This window comes from Triticum urartu, chromosome 6A (assembly GCF_056163025.1).
Source record: "Triticum urartu cultivar PI428250 chromosome 6A, HENAU_Tu73, whole genome shotgun sequence".
Taxonomy (NCBI): Eukaryota; Viridiplantae; Streptophyta; class Magnoliopsida; order Poales; family Poaceae; genus Triticum; species Triticum urartu.
This window is the reverse complement of record NC_141878.1, coordinates 557,458,831-557,480,579: the sequence shown is the minus strand read 5'-3', so window position 1 is coordinate 557,480,579 and position 21,749 is coordinate 557,458,831. Positions and strand designations below refer to the sequence as shown.

General features: G+C 44.5%; 3 protein-coding genes across 3 annotated transcripts; 2 read left to right on the top strand and 1 right to left on the bottom strand.

The window, feature by feature from the left end:
• The first annotated feature begins 229 nt into the window (after window positions 1-229).
• LOC125512718 (pectinesterase-like) lies at window positions 230-2,622 on the top strand. Its single transcript, XM_048677810.2, has 2 exons — window positions 230-1,312; window positions 1,801-2,622. The coding sequence occupies exons 1-2, from the start codon at window positions 244-246 to the stop codon at window positions 2,478-2,480; spliced, it is 1,749 nt and encodes a 582-aa protein (XP_048533767.2). The 5' UTR covers window positions 230-243; the 3' UTR covers window positions 2,481-2,622.
• Window positions 2,623-7,937: 5,315 nt separating this feature from the next.
• LOC125512719 (uncharacterized) lies at window positions 7,938-13,608 on the bottom strand. The gene is made up of 6 exons (XM_048677811.2): window positions 13,123-13,608; window positions 11,218-11,323; window positions 9,104-9,186; window positions 8,813-8,927; window positions 8,640-8,726; window positions 7,938-8,250 (listed from the first exon to the last, which is right to left on the bottom strand). The coding sequence occupies exons 1-6, from the start codon at window positions 13,387-13,389 to the stop codon at window positions 8,123-8,125; spliced, it is 786 nt and encodes a 261-aa protein (XP_048533768.2). The 5' UTR covers window positions 13,390-13,608; the 3' UTR covers window positions 7,938-8,122.
• A 3,328-nt stretch (window positions 13,609-16,936) lies between these two features.
• Window positions 16,937-18,428, top strand: LOC125512720 (uncharacterized). The gene is made up of 2 exons (XM_048677812.2): window positions 16,937-17,322; window positions 17,413-18,428. The coding sequence occupies exons 1-2, from the start codon at window positions 17,188-17,190 to the stop codon at window positions 17,920-17,922; spliced, it is 645 nt and encodes a 214-aa protein (XP_048533769.2). The 5' UTR covers window positions 16,937-17,187; the 3' UTR covers window positions 17,923-18,428.
• Window positions 18,429-21,749: the final 3,321 nt, after the last annotated feature.

Below are 21,749 nucleotides of genomic sequence, written 5' to 3'. Positions count from 1 at the left end.
ATGAAATTAATTTTCATACCATATAGCTTTAGTATTGTAGATATTGATATTTTTTCCTACAAAATTGGTCAAATTTTACAAAATTTGACTTTGACCAAATCTTATACGCAGACTAAAAAAAAACAGAGGAAGTAGGTATAGATATATGTATAGATAATATAGATATAGATATAGATATAGATCTGCTACGTAGGTGTAGCATTCCTCCTATAAAAATCCATGCTCATGCTTTGTGCGCTGCCCATGCACCTATCGACCCACAACGCTTTACTGCTGGCGACAATGGGGATGCACGGCGGGACAAGCTGGCGCCGACGGACGCAAGAAGCCGTCGCCGTGGTGCTGGCTCTGGCAACACTAGGAGCTGTTGCTGCCGCCGTAGAGCAACACCAACATCAGACGACCTCCAAGGTTGCCGGCGGCAATGCCGCGGACGTCTCGTGGACGGAGGCGTCGGGCGTGAACGTCACCGCCATCTGCTCGTCCACGCCGTACCCGGGCGCGTGCCGGATGGCGCTGTCCTCGTCGGCGTCGCGGGCCGCCAAGGACCCGTTCGCGGCCTCCGTGCAGTTCGCCATGGCCCGGGCCGCGTCGGCGCGCGTGTTGGCGCGCAACCTCTCGTCCTCGCGCCGGAGCAGGGCCGTGCTGCCGCCCTCGGGCATGGACGACTGCGCCGAGCTGCTCGACATCAGCCACGGCCTGCTCGGCGACGCGCTCGGCGCCGGCTCCGCGCACGATGCGACCACGTGGCTCAGCGCCGCGCTCACGAACCAGGACACCTGCGCCGACAGCCTCGACGCCGTGCCGGCCTCCTCCGGGTGCGAGGGCGTGCGCCAGAGGGTCGGCGCGCTCGCGGAGTTCATCGGCACGGCGCTCGCGCTGCACGCCAGTCTCAAGGGCGGGAGCGCGACGCCGCCACCATCTGCCACGCCCACTCAGTCGTCGACGCCGTCGAACCGGGCATTCCCATCCTGGGTCTCCGACCACGACAGGAAGCTCCTGGAGTCCGCGGCTGGCGGCATGACGCCGGACGCCGTGGTGGCACTGGACGGCAGCGGGACGCACCGTAGCATCGGCGAGGCGATCGCCGCGGTCACGGCAGCGGCAATGGCGCCGGTGGGCTCCTCCAAGGCAGGCGCCGGAGCAGCCAGGAAGGTGATCTACGTGAAGACCGGGCGGTACGAGGAGACCGTGCGGATCTCGAGAAGGCAGAGGAACGTGATGCTGATGGGCGACGGCAAGGGGAAGACGGTCATCGTCGGCCACAGGAGCGCCGCCGACGGCTACACCACCTACGCCTCCGCCACCGTCGGTACGTAGTAGTACGAAAGTAAAGCCCATGCATGCACATGCACGCCGCATCGTGATATCAAGGACAACTGCTACAAAAGCGACATATATTACTCCATCTTTTTCCCATCTTCAATTTGGTCACAACTTTCTTCTTGTCCTAGCTATGTTCTTGAAGAAGAAATTATTACGTACCCAACCATCATGGCAGCATCCATGCAAAAGATAAAGTCCCAAAAATGGAGCAGCTGGCCACTACAGTCGCCTGTACCCTCCAAATATAAAAGGCAGAAGCAACCCAAATATCAAATATTGCCCATGCCAATACTTACATTTGGTCACTAGATCCATACACTTTTCACCACTTTATATCATCCATCTCATCGCAATATGTACTATGTTGCACTATCAGTAGAAGATGGGCACTCATGTTTCAATTGCCGATGTCACTCACATGCATCTTTTCCGGTACTCGCTAACGCTTTTAATGTGGTCGTGTGTGCATGGCAGCTGCAATGGGCTCGGGCTTCATAGCAAAGGGCCTAACCATCATCAACGAGGCCGGGCCGGACAAGAGCCAGGCGGTGGCGCTGCGGGTCGGGGGCGACCTCTCCGTCGTGTACCAGTGCGACATCGAGGCATACCAGGACACCCTCCACACGCACTCCAACCGCCAGTTCTACACCGAGGACAACATCTCCGGCACGGTGGACTTCATCTTCGGCAACTCCGCGGTGGTCATCCAAAACTGTGACATCCGTCCCAGGAAGCGCCGGTCCGGCCAGAAGGACATGATCACGGCCCAGGGGCGGACTGACCGGAACCAGAACACCGGCATCTCCATCCACAAGTGTCGGATCGCCGCCGCCTCGGACCTAGGCGACACAAAGGTGTACCTGGGTCGTCCATGGAAGAAGTACTCGCGGACCATCGTGATGGAGAGCTCTCTCGACCGTTCGATCGCCGCAGCCGGGTGGCTGGAGTGGTCAGGCCAGTTCGCGCTCAACACGTTGTACTACGGGGAGTATGGGAACACTGGGCCTGGCGCGGGGACAAGCGGGCGGGTGAAGTGGGCCGGAGTGCACACGTCACTGTCCACGATGGACGCCACACGGTTCACGGTGAGGAATTTTATCTTGGGAGACTCGTGGTTGGGTGACACCGGAGTGAGCTACACTTCCGGGCTATGACTAAGATGGTGTCATGTTGTTTGTGCTCTGTTGATTAACTTGGAACATGGAACCAGATCACATGATGTAAGGATTGGTAACAATAAGGTGTAATCTATGAGCTGCCAAGCTATTGTTGTGCATGTCCCATACCGAAATCTTATTGAGGCTTGTTATTCACATAAAGAGTACATTTGGAATCTTTTGCTCACTGCATAAACGATGATGGACGTAACCAACAATCAAGCTACAACTATGATAGAAAGAACCGAACAAGAAGGGCATGGTCAGCTTAATTACGCTTGTATAATTACCCTCACATGCCTCAACTCCTAACAAACAGCTGCTCTTGCATGATCAGCTCATCGGTTCGTCAGTTTGGAACTAACTCTCCCGAGAACGATCATTCTTGGGCAAGAAAATAGCAACAAAATACACCTTCAGGAGCTAGTGTAAAAAAACTACATTTTCAGAGGATTTTAAAACATAGCCCGAACTCTAGGGCTAATGAGCAACAGAAGACCTGCAATAGCAATGTGTAGGAGTTGTTTTAGCAGAACAATGATTAGGTGTTCGACAAGAAATCTAAATGAGGGGGCTCACATGTCATTAACTACGCATGGCAAGTTGATTTACTAGACTTTAGCTACACGTAAGTCGCCTGAAAAACGAATTTGGGTTAGTCAATTTTAAGCCATTTTTTTTCTGTTGTGTCTGCTATCATGTTTTGGGCCGAAATTTTTGACCGGCCATTTTTTGGGGTCAGTCGATTGCTTACTGTGCGGAAGCCCATTTCATGTTTTTATGGGCCGTTGATGCTTCCTATTCTTTCTACTGATTTTATGCCTTTTTCTTTTCTATTTCTGGGTCTTTTTTAGATGTTGGATGAGTGCAAAATGTATACACACAAAGATAATATGAAATGCATATAAATTAAATTAGAGTGCGGAAGTTGCACCACTATATGTTTATTTCTTACATGGTAAATAAGTGCAAAGATGTGTGCAATTTTTTTTCATTTCCCATCTTCTTCAAAGAAAAAAGTTCATTATTGCTAATTTGTTATTATATTTTAGTTTTCATTTTCTATCTTCTTTAATGTTAATACTAATGTCAGTAATTCATTACTTCCTTCCACTAAAAAAACCATTCCTTCTTAGGAAACCTTTTTTCTTCTGAAATTCCACCATTATATGCTCATTCTTGCATGCAAAAAATTTCATTATTTGTTTTCTCTTTTCTATCTTCTTAAAGGGTAATATGCCACTAATTCATCCTTCTTAGAAAATTTAATTTTTTGTTTGTGCTTTAGTTTTGTTTCATTTTCTTTCTTCTTTATAGATAATATCAATGCCAATAAATTCATTCCTTGTTAGGAAACATCATTTCTTTTAAATTTGACTAATATATGCTTACACTTGCATATCGAAAAGTGTAATGTTTGTGTAAATTGTGTGCAACTATTATCATTGTTTGTTTTTATTTATTTCTTCTGAAAGGGAAATTCCAATGCCACAAATTTCAATTTTCTTTCTTAGAAAACATCATTATTTTGTTTTTGCTTTTGCTTTTTTTTTGTTTTTGTTTCATTTTTCTTCTTCTTTAAGGGTAATACAAATGCCATTAAATTATTTTATTCTTAGGAAACTTCGTTATTTCGAAATTCCACTATGTTAGGCTTGCATATTAGAAAAAAATATAAATACTTTGTAAATTGTGTGCAAATTTTGTTACTGGTCATTATTTCTATTATTTTCTTCTTAAAGGGAAATACCGGTGTCACTAATTTATTCTTCCATAGAAACTCCATTATTATTATTGTTTCATTTTATTTATTTTTAAGTGTAATTCCAATGCCACCAAATTCACATCTTCTAAGGAAACTTCATATTTTTCTAAGATTCCACTATTATATGATTATTCTCGCACATTATAAAAAGTGTAACTGATGTGTAAATTGTATGAAAATTTTGTCTTTTTATTAAAAAATTAATTCTTATATTTCTTCTTAAAGGTTAATACCAGTGCCACTAATTCATTCTTCCTTAGGAAACTTCATTATCTTATTTTAGTTTTAGTTGTTTTTTCATTCTTTATTTTTAAGGGTAATACGAATGTCACTAATGTATTCCTTTTTAGAAAATTCCTTTTTATGAAATTCCACTATTATATATTTATTCTTGCTTCTATAAAAAGCGCAATTTCTGTGTAAATTATGTGCAAATTTTGTCATTCTTATTTTATTGTTCTTTCTTTAGAAGAAAGGTTAATTCCAATTCCACTAATTGAGTACTTGTAGGAAACTTTTTTTGACGAAATTACACTAGTATATGCTTATTATTCCATATATTATAAAATATTACTAGTCATGTTTAAATTTGTGGAAATTTTGTCAGTAGTTATTTCATTTTTTTATTTACTTGTTTCTTAAAGAGTACGAAATATGTATATGGCAACCGTGTGCCAGATTGCGAAACTGCCAAACGCCTCGTCCTTCCCGACCTCCCTCCCGATTTCTTTCCTTTCCTGCACGTCTCCCGATCTCCTTCCTTTCCCGCGGGCACACCCGCTCGTGACTTCCTAATTTTCGTAATCGTCAATTATGGCCCCACGCGACTTCCCAATTTTCGGACAAAAATAATGCTTGGACTAGGATTTGATCTCTAGTCTGCAGGTAATCAACAAAGGGAACTAACCACCTCACCTATGACACTAATTGTTGAACAAGCTAAGGGAAATACTGTTTTTGACATGTTTTTGCCTTTAATATGTTAGCACTGATTTTTTTTTGTTTCAAGCATCGTGGTAACTTTGATCATTGGGAATAAATTTGTTGAACCCGCCCCCGGTAATTTCTGTAAATAGCACGATAACATTCACGCTATAGACCTGATAATTTAGATACAAACATCGTGGTAACTTTAACCATTGGGGAAGATAAATGTGAAAAGATACCCGATAATTTATGTGTAAATAGATGGTAATATACGCATCGCATATCTGATAACTGAGGTAGAAACACCATGGTAACTTTGACCGTAGGAATTTTTTTTTTGAAAAGATACTCCGATATCTTCTGTGTAAATAGCACGGTAGTACCTCCCTCCCCTAGCATTTTTATGTGTAAATAGCATGAAAATATATGCACTGCGATAACTAAACATCATGATAAGTTTCTGACCCGTGGGGGAGAATTTGCTGAAACATACACCTGATAAATTTTGTGTAAATAGCATGATATTTTAAGCACTACGGGCTTGATAAGTTACCTAGAATCACCATGATAACTTTTTCTCACAGGAAAAAGTTGTTCAAAACATCCCCAATAATTTTCGTGTAAATAACATGATAATATAAGCACCGCATAACTGATAACTTGCAATATAAACATGATGGTAACTGTTTTTTACCAAAGGAAAATAAGTTGTTAAAGACATACACTCGCCTCGCGCGTGGGCCTCTTGGATGAACACAACACATGGCGTGCCACGAGAAAGTGACATAATGTTTAGTGTCATGAGGGGCACACGTGCTATAGGCGTGATAAGTTACGCAAAAACATCGTGGTAATTTTTGACATATGGAAAATGCTACCGAAATACACCCAGGTTTTTAGGTGCAACTAACATGATAATATATGAATTGTAGACCCGGTAACTCATGTACAACCCCCCATGATAACTTTGACCAGGGGGAGGTTGATGTACATATACCCTGATAACTTATGTGTAAGTACCACGGTATTTTACACATCGAAAACCTTCTAACTTGTGTATAAAATACAGTGGTGACTTTGAAGGGGTGTAGTTGTTGAAGCATAGTACCTGGTACGTTCTATGTAAATAGTATGGTAAGTTACGCAACACAGGCCTGATAACATGCATATGAATATCATGGTAACTTTGTCCTGAGGAGAAATCATGTGGTAGATGTGAAGAAGTGACAGTTTTCTCAAGGGTGGGCACGCGAGATGTGCGGGAGAAACATGTTTCTTGGACGAGTCTCCGGGGTCATTTGAGAGGAGGCGAGGTCAAAGGACGGGGAATCGTGTGGTACTTTAAAATGAAAGAGTGTGGCAGTTTTGCTTATATGGCACACGTGTGCCAAATATCACAGTCCTAAAGAGTAATATCAAAGCCACTAATTCATTCTCTCTTGGAAAACTTTATTTTTTATTTATTCTTTAATGTGACACTAGCACAAACATTAGAATTTCAGGCAGCTGATCATTTTTCTTCATTTGGTTATTAGGCTAACAACTCATAGTAATTTATACCATGGTTATTAAAAAACTATGATATTCTAAGTATTCTTAGAATATCCATAGTAAAATGTGAATTACCCTAACAATTGGCTAATTTTAATATGGTATTTTCTTCGTGAGTGGGTATTTCAATAATTTTAGTTTAAATTAATATCTCGTGCGACATGAAATTAAAAGCTCTAGCTCCCTATAGCAGACGCATGTACATTATAGCGTACATACAGAGAGCAGAACCAATCTATTGTGTCTGGGCCAGCCTTGCCTTGCCTGCCAATGCTCTCGTTAGATGGCCAAGGCCATGCTTTGTCCTTGTTCGGTTGGCTGTATGTGTGTACGCCCTAAGCACGTACTAGTGATCTAGCAAATTGACTAAAACAAATTTGTGGTACGTCAACTGATCCAACTTTTTTTTTCAGTCAATTGACCACTAGCCGGTCCCGATTTACTATAATTTTGTACAAAAAATGTGCAGTCCAAATTTGGAAAAACATTTGGATCTTCTAAATGTCGGGGAAAATGACGTGAATTATCCTAGAACAGTTAATTTGATTTACAAGATGTTTTTGAAATTTTCCGGCTAGCTAAAAAACTCCACATATATGACAAAATAATATTATATATTTCATCAATTTGGAGACACGGCCAGCTCAACTCGAACCATCATTCTAGTTAATGAGGTGACCCCACTTGTCAGATTTCTTGTTAAACTACTAGTTGCTGGGTTTCTCATTTATTAGCCCGGAGTCTGTGTTATGTGCTAAAATTCCCTAAAAGTGTGTTTTTTGGTCCAACTTGCTCTGTTTTGGTTGCAGAATATCGTGTTGACATCTTGAAAAAACAAAAGAATCGAAAGCTGGATGAAATTTGTGACCTCAGTTTCCTAGATGCTTGGTTGGCAATTGACGACACCATACATAACAGGAGCTCCAATCACCCAGTGCTAGCTCTGAACTTTCTTGTAAAAGAACAAAACAAGAGGTTTATGTATATGATTTTGTTGGTTCCTTTTCAATAAAACTGTTTTGTTGGTTGCTATAGAGAGGTGGGAGATAGAAACTTCTTCCTTCTGAAAAGATGCCACCAGAAATAAACGGGCCTTCTTTTGTAGGCAAGGCAACCTTGGCCCTTGTTGACGACATGACCTTTTTTTGCACCTGAACATCAACATGTGACTGCCATGCAAGGACTTAAAATTTAAAAGTTGAAACAATCAATGGAGAGAGATATCTGCCTCATCCCACATGCACAACTGTGCCCGATAAGTTCTGAAAATACAGGATACAAGTTCAAATATAGATGGCATCATCAATCTCAGAAGTTGTTGCGTGGCTAAGATAAAGATCGCAAATGCCACAAAAGGATAGATATAAGCGTCACGACAGAAACATATCCAAGAACCTCAGTACATCCCGACTTTCGCTACAAGATCTGAATATTTTTTGGACAGGAAGGATTCCACTCTCAGTGCAACCTTGCCATCTTCACCGTGAGAATATGATTTAATGCCTATTGCGCCGGGTAGCCAATCTGCACAAGTTACATGAAAAGGAAGTATAGTTAGGATGCCTCTTTGTGTGTAGGAATTCTAAAATGAGGGACAAGCCGAATGTAAAAGTCCTGTGTTTTTCCTTTTGGAAGTGAGATCCGAGAAAAGAATTCCTTCAGTTTTCCTTTGCTCTATTTGTTTGAACCAAATGAATGAATAATGCTGCTAAAGGAAAAATTTCCTGTTCGTATGTGCACTTTCCTTACGAACCAAACAAGGCCGAATTGCATTTTTTGTACTCTAAGAGCAGGGACAGTGTCAATAATACCATTATTAGCCATTAGACCTCATTTCAGAGCACAAATTTCTATCAGCACCCTACATAAAAGTGAAACTGCAAGAGAACAAACAATAAATTCGCCATACTTACTGTTATACAGAAACCTTTCACCAAGCCACCACTGCAAAGGCCTTGACTTCCTTCTCGTGCTTTTTCTCACCGGTGCAGGAACAAGTGCTAACAATGAAAATAGAGAAGATCATCAGTTAATTCAGCATTCTTCCGTAAGATGTGCATACCGCAAGGTCCGGAAGGAAAAATACCTCTGCTCAGGTTTTCCCTTCCACTCGGTTCTTGTCTCTTGCTTCTCCTTTGAGCTTCCTTTTGCACCTCGCCTTTGTTCGGATACCGCTGACCCCTTGTACCATCTGGCTGTTGCTGAAGACACAAAACTCAGCAACGCAAAAATTAGTTGGTGTTTCCTACTAGGAGAGAGGTGCAGCAAGCAATATGTAAGACATTACTATTTTTTTAACTGATATGTAAGATATTACCAGCGACGAAAATTTCAGCCTAGAAGCTTGCACAGAAGAATGTTTATGAAACAAAAGTACCTCGGAATGAGTAGGTTGCATGCGAGGTTGCCTTTCTAGATCAAAATTTCCAGGAGGGATCACCGACGCATTGCTTGCCTCGCCTGCAAAGAAACTTTACTTGAGGACTCCACATATGTAAGAAAAGTCATGCAATTTATTTATACCAAGTAATATAAAAAGTAGCTAAAGTTGACAGAAAAATGGGCATCTAAGTTGGCGGACTTTCAAAGGATAAAAAATTGGCATTCTTTTTAAGGCTAGAATTTCACGGATAAATGCAAGTCATTAAAAACAATCTAAGGTGGAAGCACAATCTAAGACCCAATGATTTTTTACATTTATATATTACTCCCTCTGTCCCATAATATAAGAGCATTTTTGACACTAGTGTAGTGTAAAAAAACGTTCTTATATTGTGGGACGGAGGTAGTACTTCTAGTGGGGGAGAAAGATGTACATGGTTTATGTCCACGGCCCTAACTAGACTAATTTAATAGAATAACAAATATGTACACACTGCTAATATAAGAGATAAGAATATTTAAGCAACTTTTTAACTGAAGCAGAGCTGGAATGCAGATCAAATTTCAAGTAAATTTAGGAATTTTATGTATTTTTAATAACCTGCAGTATATAACGATGGATAAACCATGTCAATGTAACATCCGGCAGATTTATCAGCATTCATTGGTTGTTTTCGTCAACGGAACATAGAGAAGATGTACCATATGTGTCAACAAGATCGAGCTAGATGGGATTGTGGAAGAGAGTAGAGTTTTGACGGTTTTCTTTTTTTGACGTCCAACTATTTCATGAAGGAAATTGTATTTCTTATATTAAGAAATATCTGAAGTAGATTGAAATGAAAAATAATTGAAAAGGTGCTAAATTGAGAAAAAGGAAAGATTGATTCCACTATGATGTGTGGGTGAGTGAGTGTATTGTACATGAAGGAAGCAGCACACAATACGTTGCAGCAACAACCATAAATGTTTTGCTAGTGAAAAGCCATCATGGCAAATGTTATTAATTCCAAATAATGGTTACATCATGTAAGAGTAAATATTCAAAGTAAGACATCGTATCAAATACTACCTCCATCCTGGTTTATTAGTCCTCCTCGTATTTTAAGTTAAACTTTGACCTTTGATTTAACTATCAAAAACTAAGCTATATACCATAGAAATAGTATCATTGAAAACCTCTTTCAAATATGAATCCAACAATATAAGTTTTGTGACATACAACTTATATCTTGCTGGCCAAATCTACGGTCAAAATTTAACACAAAACACAAAGGGGACTAATAAACCCAAACGGAGGTAGTATGTGATAAGCCGTGTTAGTTGTACTATATTACTAGATGAAAACTATATGCATAATCAGAAAAGACAAGCTATGATGAGAGCAATGTAGAAGAGAGCCCTTTAAAAAATTGAGGACGGATGGGATAGGATGGGTGTAAATGCAAGGCACTACACTAACAACTCAAAGTAATTGCGATGCAGAAAATGTTGTGGCGGTGAACGAAGAGAGCACAAAGTTTAATATGTGAGACAATCGTGTTTAGATTTTAATTCTTTAATGTAAAAGGATTTTTTTAACGTGTTGTCTCAACATGTTACTCCTTTGGTTTCTAATTACCTATAGACTATCAAGCATACTGTTAACATCTCTAACAATGACAATCAATATGTTAAAGCTTTAGCTTGGTTACATCAAGGAATATCCCGTTAATGGTTTGTTTTCATGGTACTATTTTCAATAATATTACACAAACATGTACACATAAGAAACATTGGTCCAGGTGGTGTATTTGAGACGATGCCTATATTAGGAGCAATAGATATTCACTAAAATTTATCCACGCAAATGCAGGTCACTCTCTAGTTCAAATCAGATGACAGTAATTTATACCTTTTTTGGCACTATATGTATATATTGGGCAGTAACAAACAGCGAGTAGATTTCAGATTCCTCAAAAGAAAATGACATGTTATTTATCTGGTTCTATTAAAGAACTACATGAAGTGTGATTCAGCTCTCTTTAATTATTTGTTTTTTATTTGAAATGTGATTCAACTCTGTAGTAACTCAAAGCATTATACGGTACTAGTTAGAGGTGATAAGACCTGCGGCTCCTTCTCCTCTCCTGGGTGGTTGCGTCCTTGTCCTCATCTTGGCGTTCGGAACTGCTCTTTGCTTACTGCCTTCTTTGCTTGTATCAGATACTGGTGTCTGAAACTCCAAATTGAAAACGCTTTCTTTAGAATAAATATGAAACTTGCTTGTATATTTACATGTGAAGAGAAAAGGTCGTACATGGTTACTTGAGTGCTCAACGCATGGCAGTTTGGGTTGGTTAAACAAATATAAGTGTCGAAGATTGTATATGACCATTTAGGAGTATAAGAAATATCTTGAAAAATCAAAGTAAGGGCTCCTTTGGTTCATACGAAAAGTGGAGGAAAATTGTAGGAATAGGAAATTTTCTTATGATGAGCCTATGCTTGACAAACCACCTGCAAGGTTGAAGCCTTGCAAAGGGAAGATGATCACAAGGCCAGGCAGGCTGCTACTCATCAACTCGGTGATAACTGCTATGGCAACATACTTCCTCACGATTTTCGCTGCAAATGCCTGGGTTGAGAAGAGACTAAATAAGATTGGAAGGATCTTTTTTGTGGAACGCTGATGAAGAGGGACATGGAGGGAAATGCTTGGTAACCCCCTAAAAAATCTGGAGAGAAGTATGTGCTCCCAAACAAAATGGAGGATTGGGTATAAAGGAAACTGGGTGTTTTGGAAGATCGTTGAGGTTAGGATGGCTGTCGAACAAGTGGTAGGACAAAAACAAACCATGGAAAGGGACTCCTGGACCTTGCAACATGACTGGTAAGCAGATGTTTGCGGCCTGCGCCACTATCACTCTTGGTGACAGGTCGGTCGCTCGATTCTTGACAGAGAAGTGGATGTTTAGTCAGGCCCCAAAGGAGTTAGCGCCCAGTGCGTTTCGTTTAGCATGCCGGAAAAATCTAGCAGTTAAAGAGGCCTTGGCTTATGGGAGATGGATGAAAGGATTGCAATGTATTGCGTCCACAGAGGAAATTGATCAGTCCATACAACTCTGGGAACTTATTCAAAATGTTCAGCTTACGACAGAAAACAACTGCATCAGAGTGGAACTTAACATGTGATGGATCTTACTCGGTCACCTCAGCTTACCATTTTTAGTTTCTCACCCCGGATTCCACAACCGAGACTTGATCAAATTTGGTGAGCAAAGGTTGAACCAACCAAGAAACTCTATATGTGGCTGCTCCTGCAGAATCACAATTGGACGTCGAACAGACTAAGATGCAGGGGCTGCCCCGCTGTTGACAATTGCACGCTATGCGATCAGACCCTTGAGACAACAGCCCGCATCACTCTCCAGGCCTCCACTGCCCTTTTGCAGAAGATGTCTAGCAATGCATTGCTGATGCACATGCACCGATGGTGAGAATTGCGCGTTCTGCAACATCAATCAACAGGTGGTGGAATCGATTAAAAGGAAGAGCATCGAACCAAGCTGGCAGGACGCGGGTGACTACGGCAATGTCGCATGGCACATATGGAAGGAAAGAAACGCCAGAACTTCTGAGAACTAGAACGCCACGGCTAGCAGGGTGGCAAACAAGGCCAAAGCTGATATTGGCTTGTTCCAAGAGGCCAATACTAGGATATAGTGTTGTAACCATTTACATATGAGTGTTGCGAGGTCCAACAGCTGTTCTTACTTCTTAACCATTCTTTTCTTGCTGTAACGGACATTGTACTCTATCTTCTTAATGCAAAGCAGGGCTCTTGCTAGTTCGTTAAAAAAATATTCACGCATTTGGTTCAAAGGACTGGGGCGAAGGAAAAATGGAGGCAATTTTCCTTTGAACCCAGGGGCCCTAAAGGCATAACAAGTTGTAAACCAAAGGGACCCTAAATGCATAACAAGTTGGATAGAGATTTATTTTTTTGCGTGAAACAAGTTGGATAGAGATTACCGCCCAGGAAACCTTCTTCTGCGCCGTCGGTGGAGGAGGTAGGCGCGGGTTGGATTTGGACCGTGTTCGCCTCCCGGCAGGCTCGACGGCGGACACGTCCGCCGACAACCTGCCATCGCCGCTCTCTGCGGGCGGCTGAACGGCGGCCGGAGACCGAGAGGGCGGCGGCGCGAGCGCGTGGGAACCGGAGCGCGTCCGCTTCACGACGGCGCCGGCGTCCGCCGTCTTCTCCGTGGGAAGCGACCTCTCAACCCTCCGCTTGCCCATCTTCTCCACGAATGCGGCTGCGTGGAGCTGGGCACCGCCCGGCGTGTGGCTTAGTGGCGAGGAGAGGAGTGGGATGAGCTAGGCTAGGCTTGGCAAGGAGAGGAGAAGAAGACGGCTCGCATGGATGAGAGAGGGAGCGCGTTGCAGGGTTGGGCTCCAACTTCCAAGAACGGCCGGGGAGAGCGAGCGTGTTTTCCTCCTTCCCCGTGCAAAGATTAAAAGCAAGATATCGTATCGCCGGGCATGCACTCCCACGCTCCCATCCCATCTGCTCCATCGTGATGTGCAGCTCTGCATGAAGTAGGAAGCTGATGTGCGGAACACTCGATTACTATGCTAGGTCTAGTACGCTACACTGGCCCTAGCCCAAGTGCGTCCGCAGCTACGATGGGACAACGCATCGGGCATTCACCACAGGCGGGAGGGCACGCCAACATGTGCCTATGGATGCCTCTCGATGTAGTACAGGAGAAATCTTTGCACTCAAAGAGATTTTCATAAAATCTTTGAAGGATTAAAATCCTTAGGAATTTTTTCTATGTTGGTCGTTTGATTCGTAGGATTGAATCCTGTAGCATTTTTTTCCAAGGATTCATTTATACTACATTTCACAGGAATTTTAACATCCACTTCAACCTTTTGGAAGAAATCCTTTATTTTTCCCGTGACACAATCAAACAAACTCAAATCCTATAGGGATCCAATGAACATGCCATTCCAATCCTACGATTTTCCTATTCCTATGTTTTTGCAATCCTATGAATCAAGAGGCCCTGAGTTGGGCAGTTTGATTCACTTATGCCAACTCCACCGCACAACTCTAAATTTATACCTATTTTGTCTGGATTTTGTCTGAATAGGGTAAAAATAGAGAGAACAAACGCCAGACAGAGGCCGCACAAACTCGCTGCGTCTAACGCTGCTACCTTAAATCTATACCCATTTTGTCCGGATTTTATCCGTATGGTGGGCTAGGTACAGAAAAGGAGAGAGTGACGGGTGGGGTCGAGGCGGACACAGACAGACGACGAGGACGCGAAGACGTCCGCTTTCTGTCCGCTTTGGCCACAAACCGAGAGCAACTTTGGTCTAGAAATGGGACAAAAGCCCACACAAATCGGACGAAACGTCCGTATGCTTCCATGCGTTGGGTCGTTCGGTTTGTTCGTTTTACCCCAAACGGACACAAACGGACGATTTGGGGTAGAAATGGGTCACGTGCTGGAATTGGCCTTAGGCCAACTCCACCGCACGACCCCAAATCGTCCGGGGCCGTCTGTTTGAGGTAAAACGGACATACGGGACGTCCCAACGCGCGGCCCGTCCTAAAAAAAGTCCGTTTCTTGTCCGCATCGACCCATTCTCAGAGCAAACTCGTTCTGGTTTTGGGTCTGAAACAAACACGCCCAGACATTTTTTGCGTGGTCCTCGTCCGCCCCTGTCCCTTTGCATGTGACCCCCAGCCCACCTGTAATTAGAACTAGATGGGCCCGGCTGCCCACCCACCCGTCCTTCTCTCTCCTTTTTCTCTCTCCCTCTCTCTTATTTTGTAGCCGGCGGCCACCTCCACGCGGCCACGACGGGGCAACGGGCGGCGGGGCGCGGCTGCGGGCGTGGTGGTGGGCGACGGGCGGCGGGGCGAGGCGAGGCAAGCGCGGGCTTCGTGGCGCGAGCGCGCGCGGCCGCCTACGAGCGCGAGCGGCAGCGGCAAGGGCAGCCGCAGGCGTGGCGTGGGCGTGGGCAGGCAGGGCGATCGGGCGGGTGGGCGCGCGCGGGCGGCCGCAGGCGAGCGCGCGCGCGAGCGGCTGCAGGCGGGGCGGGGGCGGGTGCGAGCGCAGGCGAGCGCGCGGCGTGGCGCCGGTGTGCTCGGAGCGACGCGGGTGGGCCGGGCAGGGCGCGCACGAGCGGCGGCAGGCGGGGCTGGGGCGGGCGCGGGCATAGGCGGGGGCGTAGACGCGCGTGTGGGCAGGGCGGGCGCCCGGCGTGGCGCAGGCGGGCTCGCGGGTGGGCACGGAGCGGCGCGGGACACAGGTAGGGGACGAGGCGGACGTTTTGGGGTCGAGCCGCACGTTGGGCGCCTCCAACTTAATCCGAACATGCATATCCGTTTTAATACCCATTGTCATCTCAAACGAATAGAATCCGGACAAAGCGGACATCTATTTAAGGTCGTGCAATAGAGTTGGCCTTAACTGCACGGGATGCGGGCAATGTACTGTACATCTCATCACACATATGGAAGAAAAGAAACGCCGGAACTTTCAAGAACTCGAGCACCACGGCTAACAGGGTGGCAAACAAGGCCAAAGCTGATATTGGTTTGTTTCAAGAGGCCAATAGGATATAGTGTTGTAACCATTTACATATGGGTATAGCGAGGCCCAACAGATGTTCTTACTTCTTAGCTATTACTTCCTCTGCAAACTAATATAAAAACATTTACATCATTATTTTAATGATCTAAACGTTTTTATATTAGTTTACGAAGGGAGTAGTATTTTATTACTACTGCAACGGACATTGTACTTTATTTTCTTAATGCAAAGCAGGGCTCTTGCTAGTTTGTTAAAAAAAATATTCATGCATTTGATCCAAAAGAATGGAGCGAATTTTCCTTTCAACCTAGTTTGTTCTTGTCACCCGCAGCCTGCGCAGTAAGGATTCAGATCCTCTGACTTAGGAAGAGAAGTCAGGGAAAGCTACAGTAGCCTGACTTCCCTTCTCTAGATTTTCATAAGCTGTAATTTAACACAACGATTATGTACAGTGATTGTCCACAGTAATCTGTGCATCTACAGTGATTCCTGTGCAGTGTCGGATCTCTAACTTGCCTTCCATATTTTACACAAAGAGGCCACTGTATCTCTCTGACTTCCCTCTTGCATGTCAGAGGATCCCTCTCCGCGCAGTGAACCCAGTTGTAGTAAGAGAAATCACATCTAAGAGTATCTACAATCTGGATTACCACAGGTTTAGTCCGACACACGAACCTTAAAACGGACACGGTCGTTTTGTTCGGAATTTGTACGTCAGCAAAGCGAACGTCCGTTGTCTGTCCGCTTGTCGGTGCGCCAAACTAGCCACCGCATCTCAAACTTATGTCCGGTTTGGACATAAAAAAGAGCAAAAAAGACATTGCAAGTTAATTTAAACAATACCTAATACCTATAAATCATTTTCTGGACAATGCTTTTCATTAGAATCGAATTTGGATATTTGGCATTCTTTGCTCAAATTTAAACCTGCTACCATCAAGGAGTTTCTTTTGTTGAACCATTGAGAGTGGGCTGGCTCTACCATAAACACCATCCGCCGAGTTTTTGTTTGCACTGTCAGAGGAGCACTCGATGGAGCATCTCCTGTCGTCCATGCATGCATGGTCTAATCGACTTTGACAAGACTACACCGGGCAGAGCAGAGCAGAGAGAATTACTCCACGTTGACGTTTGTGTGTGCTACTGTAAATGAGTACGCTGTACGCATGCTTCAGCCTTGGAGTTACTCTATATAATATCCAAGCGGAGCTCTCTCTCTCTCTCTCACGTGTAGTAAACCATATCCTCTCAACCCTTTTTCCAAGCAGAGCTCTCTCTCACGGCGATGGGCGACAAGAGGAAGAACACCGGGGACGGGGAAACGCCTCCGGCAAAGGGCCGGCCAGGCCTGAAGCCGGTGGCGGTGCCCAGTCCTGTTGCAGCAGAGGCGCCGTAGCGGCCGGTGACGTCGTCTAGCTTCGCCGCAGTGGAGGCAGCGGCCACTCCAGTTGCCGTAGAGACGCCGGCTGAGGCGTCTAGCGGGATGGTGCTAGCAGGCGGCACTGTCGCAGCAGCGGCGGCGGAGGGAGATGTGATGACACTGCTGGAGTCCGTCATGCCGAAGACAGTGCTACACTGCAACGAGTGCCATCACCCCCTCAAGCCTTCTCTGTATCTGGTAAACCGAACAAACCAAAATTTGCATTCACTGTACACCCACAAGAACGATCGATTGATTCTTTTATTTGGTGTATGGCATCGATCGCAGTGCTCCCGTATGCGGCACGTAGCATGCGGCGGCTGTGTCGGTGGCGGCGACGACGATGACGACGATAGCAGCGGCGACGACAGTGGTGATGATGACGACGGCAACGAGGGCGGCGGCGTTAGTGGGCTGGCCGGCGACGACAACGAGGACGGCGGCGTTAGTGGGCCGGCCGGCGACTACAAGTGCTCTTCTTGTACAGATTTGGCCGCGTCCGTGGTCTACGTCAAGAGCCCATACCTGGATACCCTATTCAGCAACGCCAAGGTCTCGTGCCCATACAAGAAGTACGGCTGCGGGGGCACCTTGGCCTTCCGCGACGCCGCGGCGCACGCAGCCGCGTGCGGGTTCGCGCCCTGTTTGTGCCCGGAGTGCTCTTTCGAGGGCTTGCCGGCGGATCTCGTGCGCCACCTCACGGAGAAGTCCAGCCGGCACGGCTGGCCCGCCCACAAGATCACCTACGGCGAGAACCACCCGTATGTGTGCGACGTATGTGTTCGACGAGCTGAATAAGGAGCCTTGCCAGAAACTCTTGGTCGCGGAGGAGGACGATGGCGTGTTCCTCATGGACATTGTCCGTAACAAGGACTTCTTCTTCGTGAACCTTTTGTGTGTCCGGAATAAAGCTGTCGCTGTTCCGGTGTACAGTTCCTCGGTCGCAGTGGAGGGCCCTCCGGCTAAGGGGCTCATGTTGAAGCTGGAAAGGAAGGTCGTGGCGAGCTGCCAGGCCCCCGCTGATTTGGGATACTACAACTATGAGGCTCTCCCTGTGCATCCGGGGTTTCTCCACGGGGAACAGACCAAGAAGCTCCATGTGTGCGTCTGCATCCGCAAGACCCAGAGCACCAGCGCGTGATGCTAAGAGGACCATCAGAATTGCAGTTATCTTTGCGTGATGTTAAGAGAGGATGTAGTTTCGTAGTAGTGCTTCTAATTAAGCTAGGGATCACTTCGATTTAGAGAAATGTGTCGTTTGTAGTCTTGGTAGAGATTTGAATTACTCCCTCCGGCCCTTTTTACTCTGCACATTGGATTTGCTGAAAGTCAAACTTTGCTAAGTTTGACCAAATTTATATTAAAAATTATTAGCATCTATCTTTACCTACTAATAAACCAGCGATTGCTTCTGATGGTACGTCGCCGGCTGTTTTGCAGAAAAGACCCTCTGTTTTAGAGAAATCAACCCGCAGTCCCTTTGTTAGTGGATATGGAAAAACGATTCGTTTTTGCACAAAACACCCCGTGGTTTAGAGTATTCAACCCGTGATCCTTTTTAAATCGGGACGGGGTCAATGCGGCGGCTCAAGCGGCTGGCGGCGGCGCGGCGGCTCGATGTAGATTGGCGGCGGCAGTTGGAGCTTGCAGGGGGCTGATCCATGCGAGGCAGGGGCCGGGGAGGCGGATCCAGAGGCTGGCGGCGAGGTGGGGTCACCAATGACGACGAGGATGACCGGAGCGCGGATTCCCTGGAGGATACATGGAGTCTGCGGCTCCTGATGAGGACATCAATACCATTGTTACACCCACAGCCCCTACTGTTACATATACTGGACCAATTACTAGAGCTCGCGCACGCCAATTAAATTATCAGGTACTTTCGTTTCTTGGTAATGATTCTAATGTTCATGAGATTATGATGCTGCCTAAATTGGACACATTTGTTTTGCTTACAAATGAAGGGCCTAGCTTGGAGAAGGATGAACATTGGAGCAAGAACACGCATGGAGTTGATGGCATGCACAAGGGGATCAAGAACGGAGTTACAAGTGATGATTTCAGGACTTTGAAGCCGCCATAAGGAGTGCATGAAGCCTTGGACGAAATATACAAGATGCCACTTCATAATATTCGTCCATAGGCTATTCTAGGTGCTGCGTCACCTTATTAATGGGCCAGGCCCATGTAATTCCGAAATACTTAAGTATAGGCTATTTTTAGAGTCCGTATGTGTGGGGAAACAAGAGTTAGGGTTGGTTTCGGACCCCACCCTCAAGGGCCACGAAATTCCCCCCTCTTCCTCCATATATACAGCCCTTAGGGCGTCGTTTAGACTTTGGGGGGATTTGTTTAGTTAAAAGTTAGCCATTGCAACTTCGTGTACTTCGTTTGTGTCCAACGACTAGACCAAGACGTCACAGAACCCCACCTTGATCAATAAAGTTTTCATCTTATATTCGCAATATTAAAGTCAAGTTGTGAAAGCATAGTATAACGACGAGGCAAGGCATCAGCAATAACATTTTCTTTACCCTTCTTGTGTTTAATGACATAAGGGAAAGTCTCAATGAATTCAAGCCATTTAGCATGTCTACGGTTCAGTTTTGCTTGACTTTTAATGTGTTCCAAAGATTCATGATCAGAATGTATAACAAATTCCTTGGGCCATAAATAATGTTGCCATGTTTCTAAGGTCCGAACAAGAGCATATAATTCTTTATCATAAGTAGAATAGTTCAGACTAGGCCCACTCAATTTTTCAGAAAAGTATGCAACAGGTTTTCCATCTTATAATAACACACCTCCTAATCCAATTCCACTAGCATCACATTCAAGCTCAAAAGTCTTATTGAAATTAGGAAGTTGGAGTAAAGGAGCATGTGTCAACTTATCTTTCAATACCGTGAAGGCTTCTTCCTGTGCGGTACCCCAAACAAAAGGCACATCCTTCTTTGTAAGCTCGTTGAGAGGTGCAGCAATGGTGCTGAAATCTCTCACAAAACGCCTATAGAAACCAGCGAGGCCAAGGAAACTCCTCACTTGTGTGACCGTTTTGGGCTGCGGCCAACTCTCAATAGCTTCAATCTTGGCTTTATCAACTTCAATTCCCTGTGGAGTAACAACATAGCCAAGAAAAGATACTCGGTCGGTGCAAAAGGTGCACTTTCCAAGGTTTCCAAACAAACGTGCATCACGTAGAGCAATAAAAACAGCACGTAAATGTTCCAAATGTTCCTCCAAAGATTTGCTATAAATCAATATGTCATCAAAGTAAACTACCACAAATCGTCCAATGAAAGCACGTAAAACTTCGTTCATTAACCTCATGAAAGTACTAGGTGCATTAGTTAACCCAAAAGGCATGACTAACCACTCATATAATCCAAACTTAGTTTTAAATGTTTTTTTCCATTCATCACCCAATTTCATACGAATTTGATGGTATCCACTACGCAAATCAACTTTGGAGAATATTGTAGAGCCACTCAATTCATCAAGCATATCATCTAGCCTAGGAATAGGATGACGATAACGAATAGTAATATTATTAATGCCTCTACAATCAACGCACATACGCGACGTACCATCCTTTTTCGGCACTAAAATGATAGGAACAGCACAAGGACTAAGGGATTCGCGTATATAACCTTTGTCGAGCAGTTCTTGTACTTGATGCATAATCTCCTTCGTCTCCTTTGGATTGGTACGGTATGGTGCACGGTTGGGTAGCGAAGCACCGAGAATTAAGTCAATTTGATGCTCAATCCCTCGAATAGGTGGTAATCCCGGTGGCACGTCTTGTGGAAAGACGTCAGCGAACTCCTGCAAAATGTTAGTGACAGCAGGGGGCAAAGAGGAAGGCACGTCCTCGAATAAAAATAATGCCTCTTTGCACACAAAAGCATAGCAAACAGATTTGCTAAAATCTAGCTCATCAATATCAGATTTGGTGGCAAGTAAACATGCACTTTTCAATTTAATTTCAGAAACAACAGTAGATGGTTTATTATTAGGCTTCATTTGGTGCTCAAATTCTTTTGCCACAATCTGATTTTCACTCTTATTTGTCTCCTGTTTTGCTTTATTGGCTCTACTAATATCATCTTTCAAAATGGAATCAGGAGTCATAGGAAGCAAAGTAATATTTTTATCGTTATGAACAAGAGTATACTGATTGTTTCTACCATGGTGTACAGAATTTTTATCAAATTGCCATGGTCTACCAAGTAATAAGGAACATGCTTGCATAGGTACCACATCACAATCAACATAATCAGCATATGTAGAGATACTAAAATGCACACGAACAGTACGTGTTACCTTAACCTTGCCGCTGTTGTTGAACCATTGGATGTAGTAAGGATGTGGATGTGGTCTTGTTGTGAGAGATAGCTTCTCCACCATCTCCATGCTAGCCAAGTTATTGCAGCTCCCTCCATCTATGATCACGCGAACAGAACGTTCCTTCACAACTCCCTTTGTATGGAACAAATTATGCCTCTGATTTTGCTCAACTTGTGTAACCTGCACACTCAAAACACGTTGAGCAACTAAACATTCATACCTGTCAGCATCTTCAGGAGCCATGTATTGTGTCTCATGATCAGAATCGTCTCCACCGT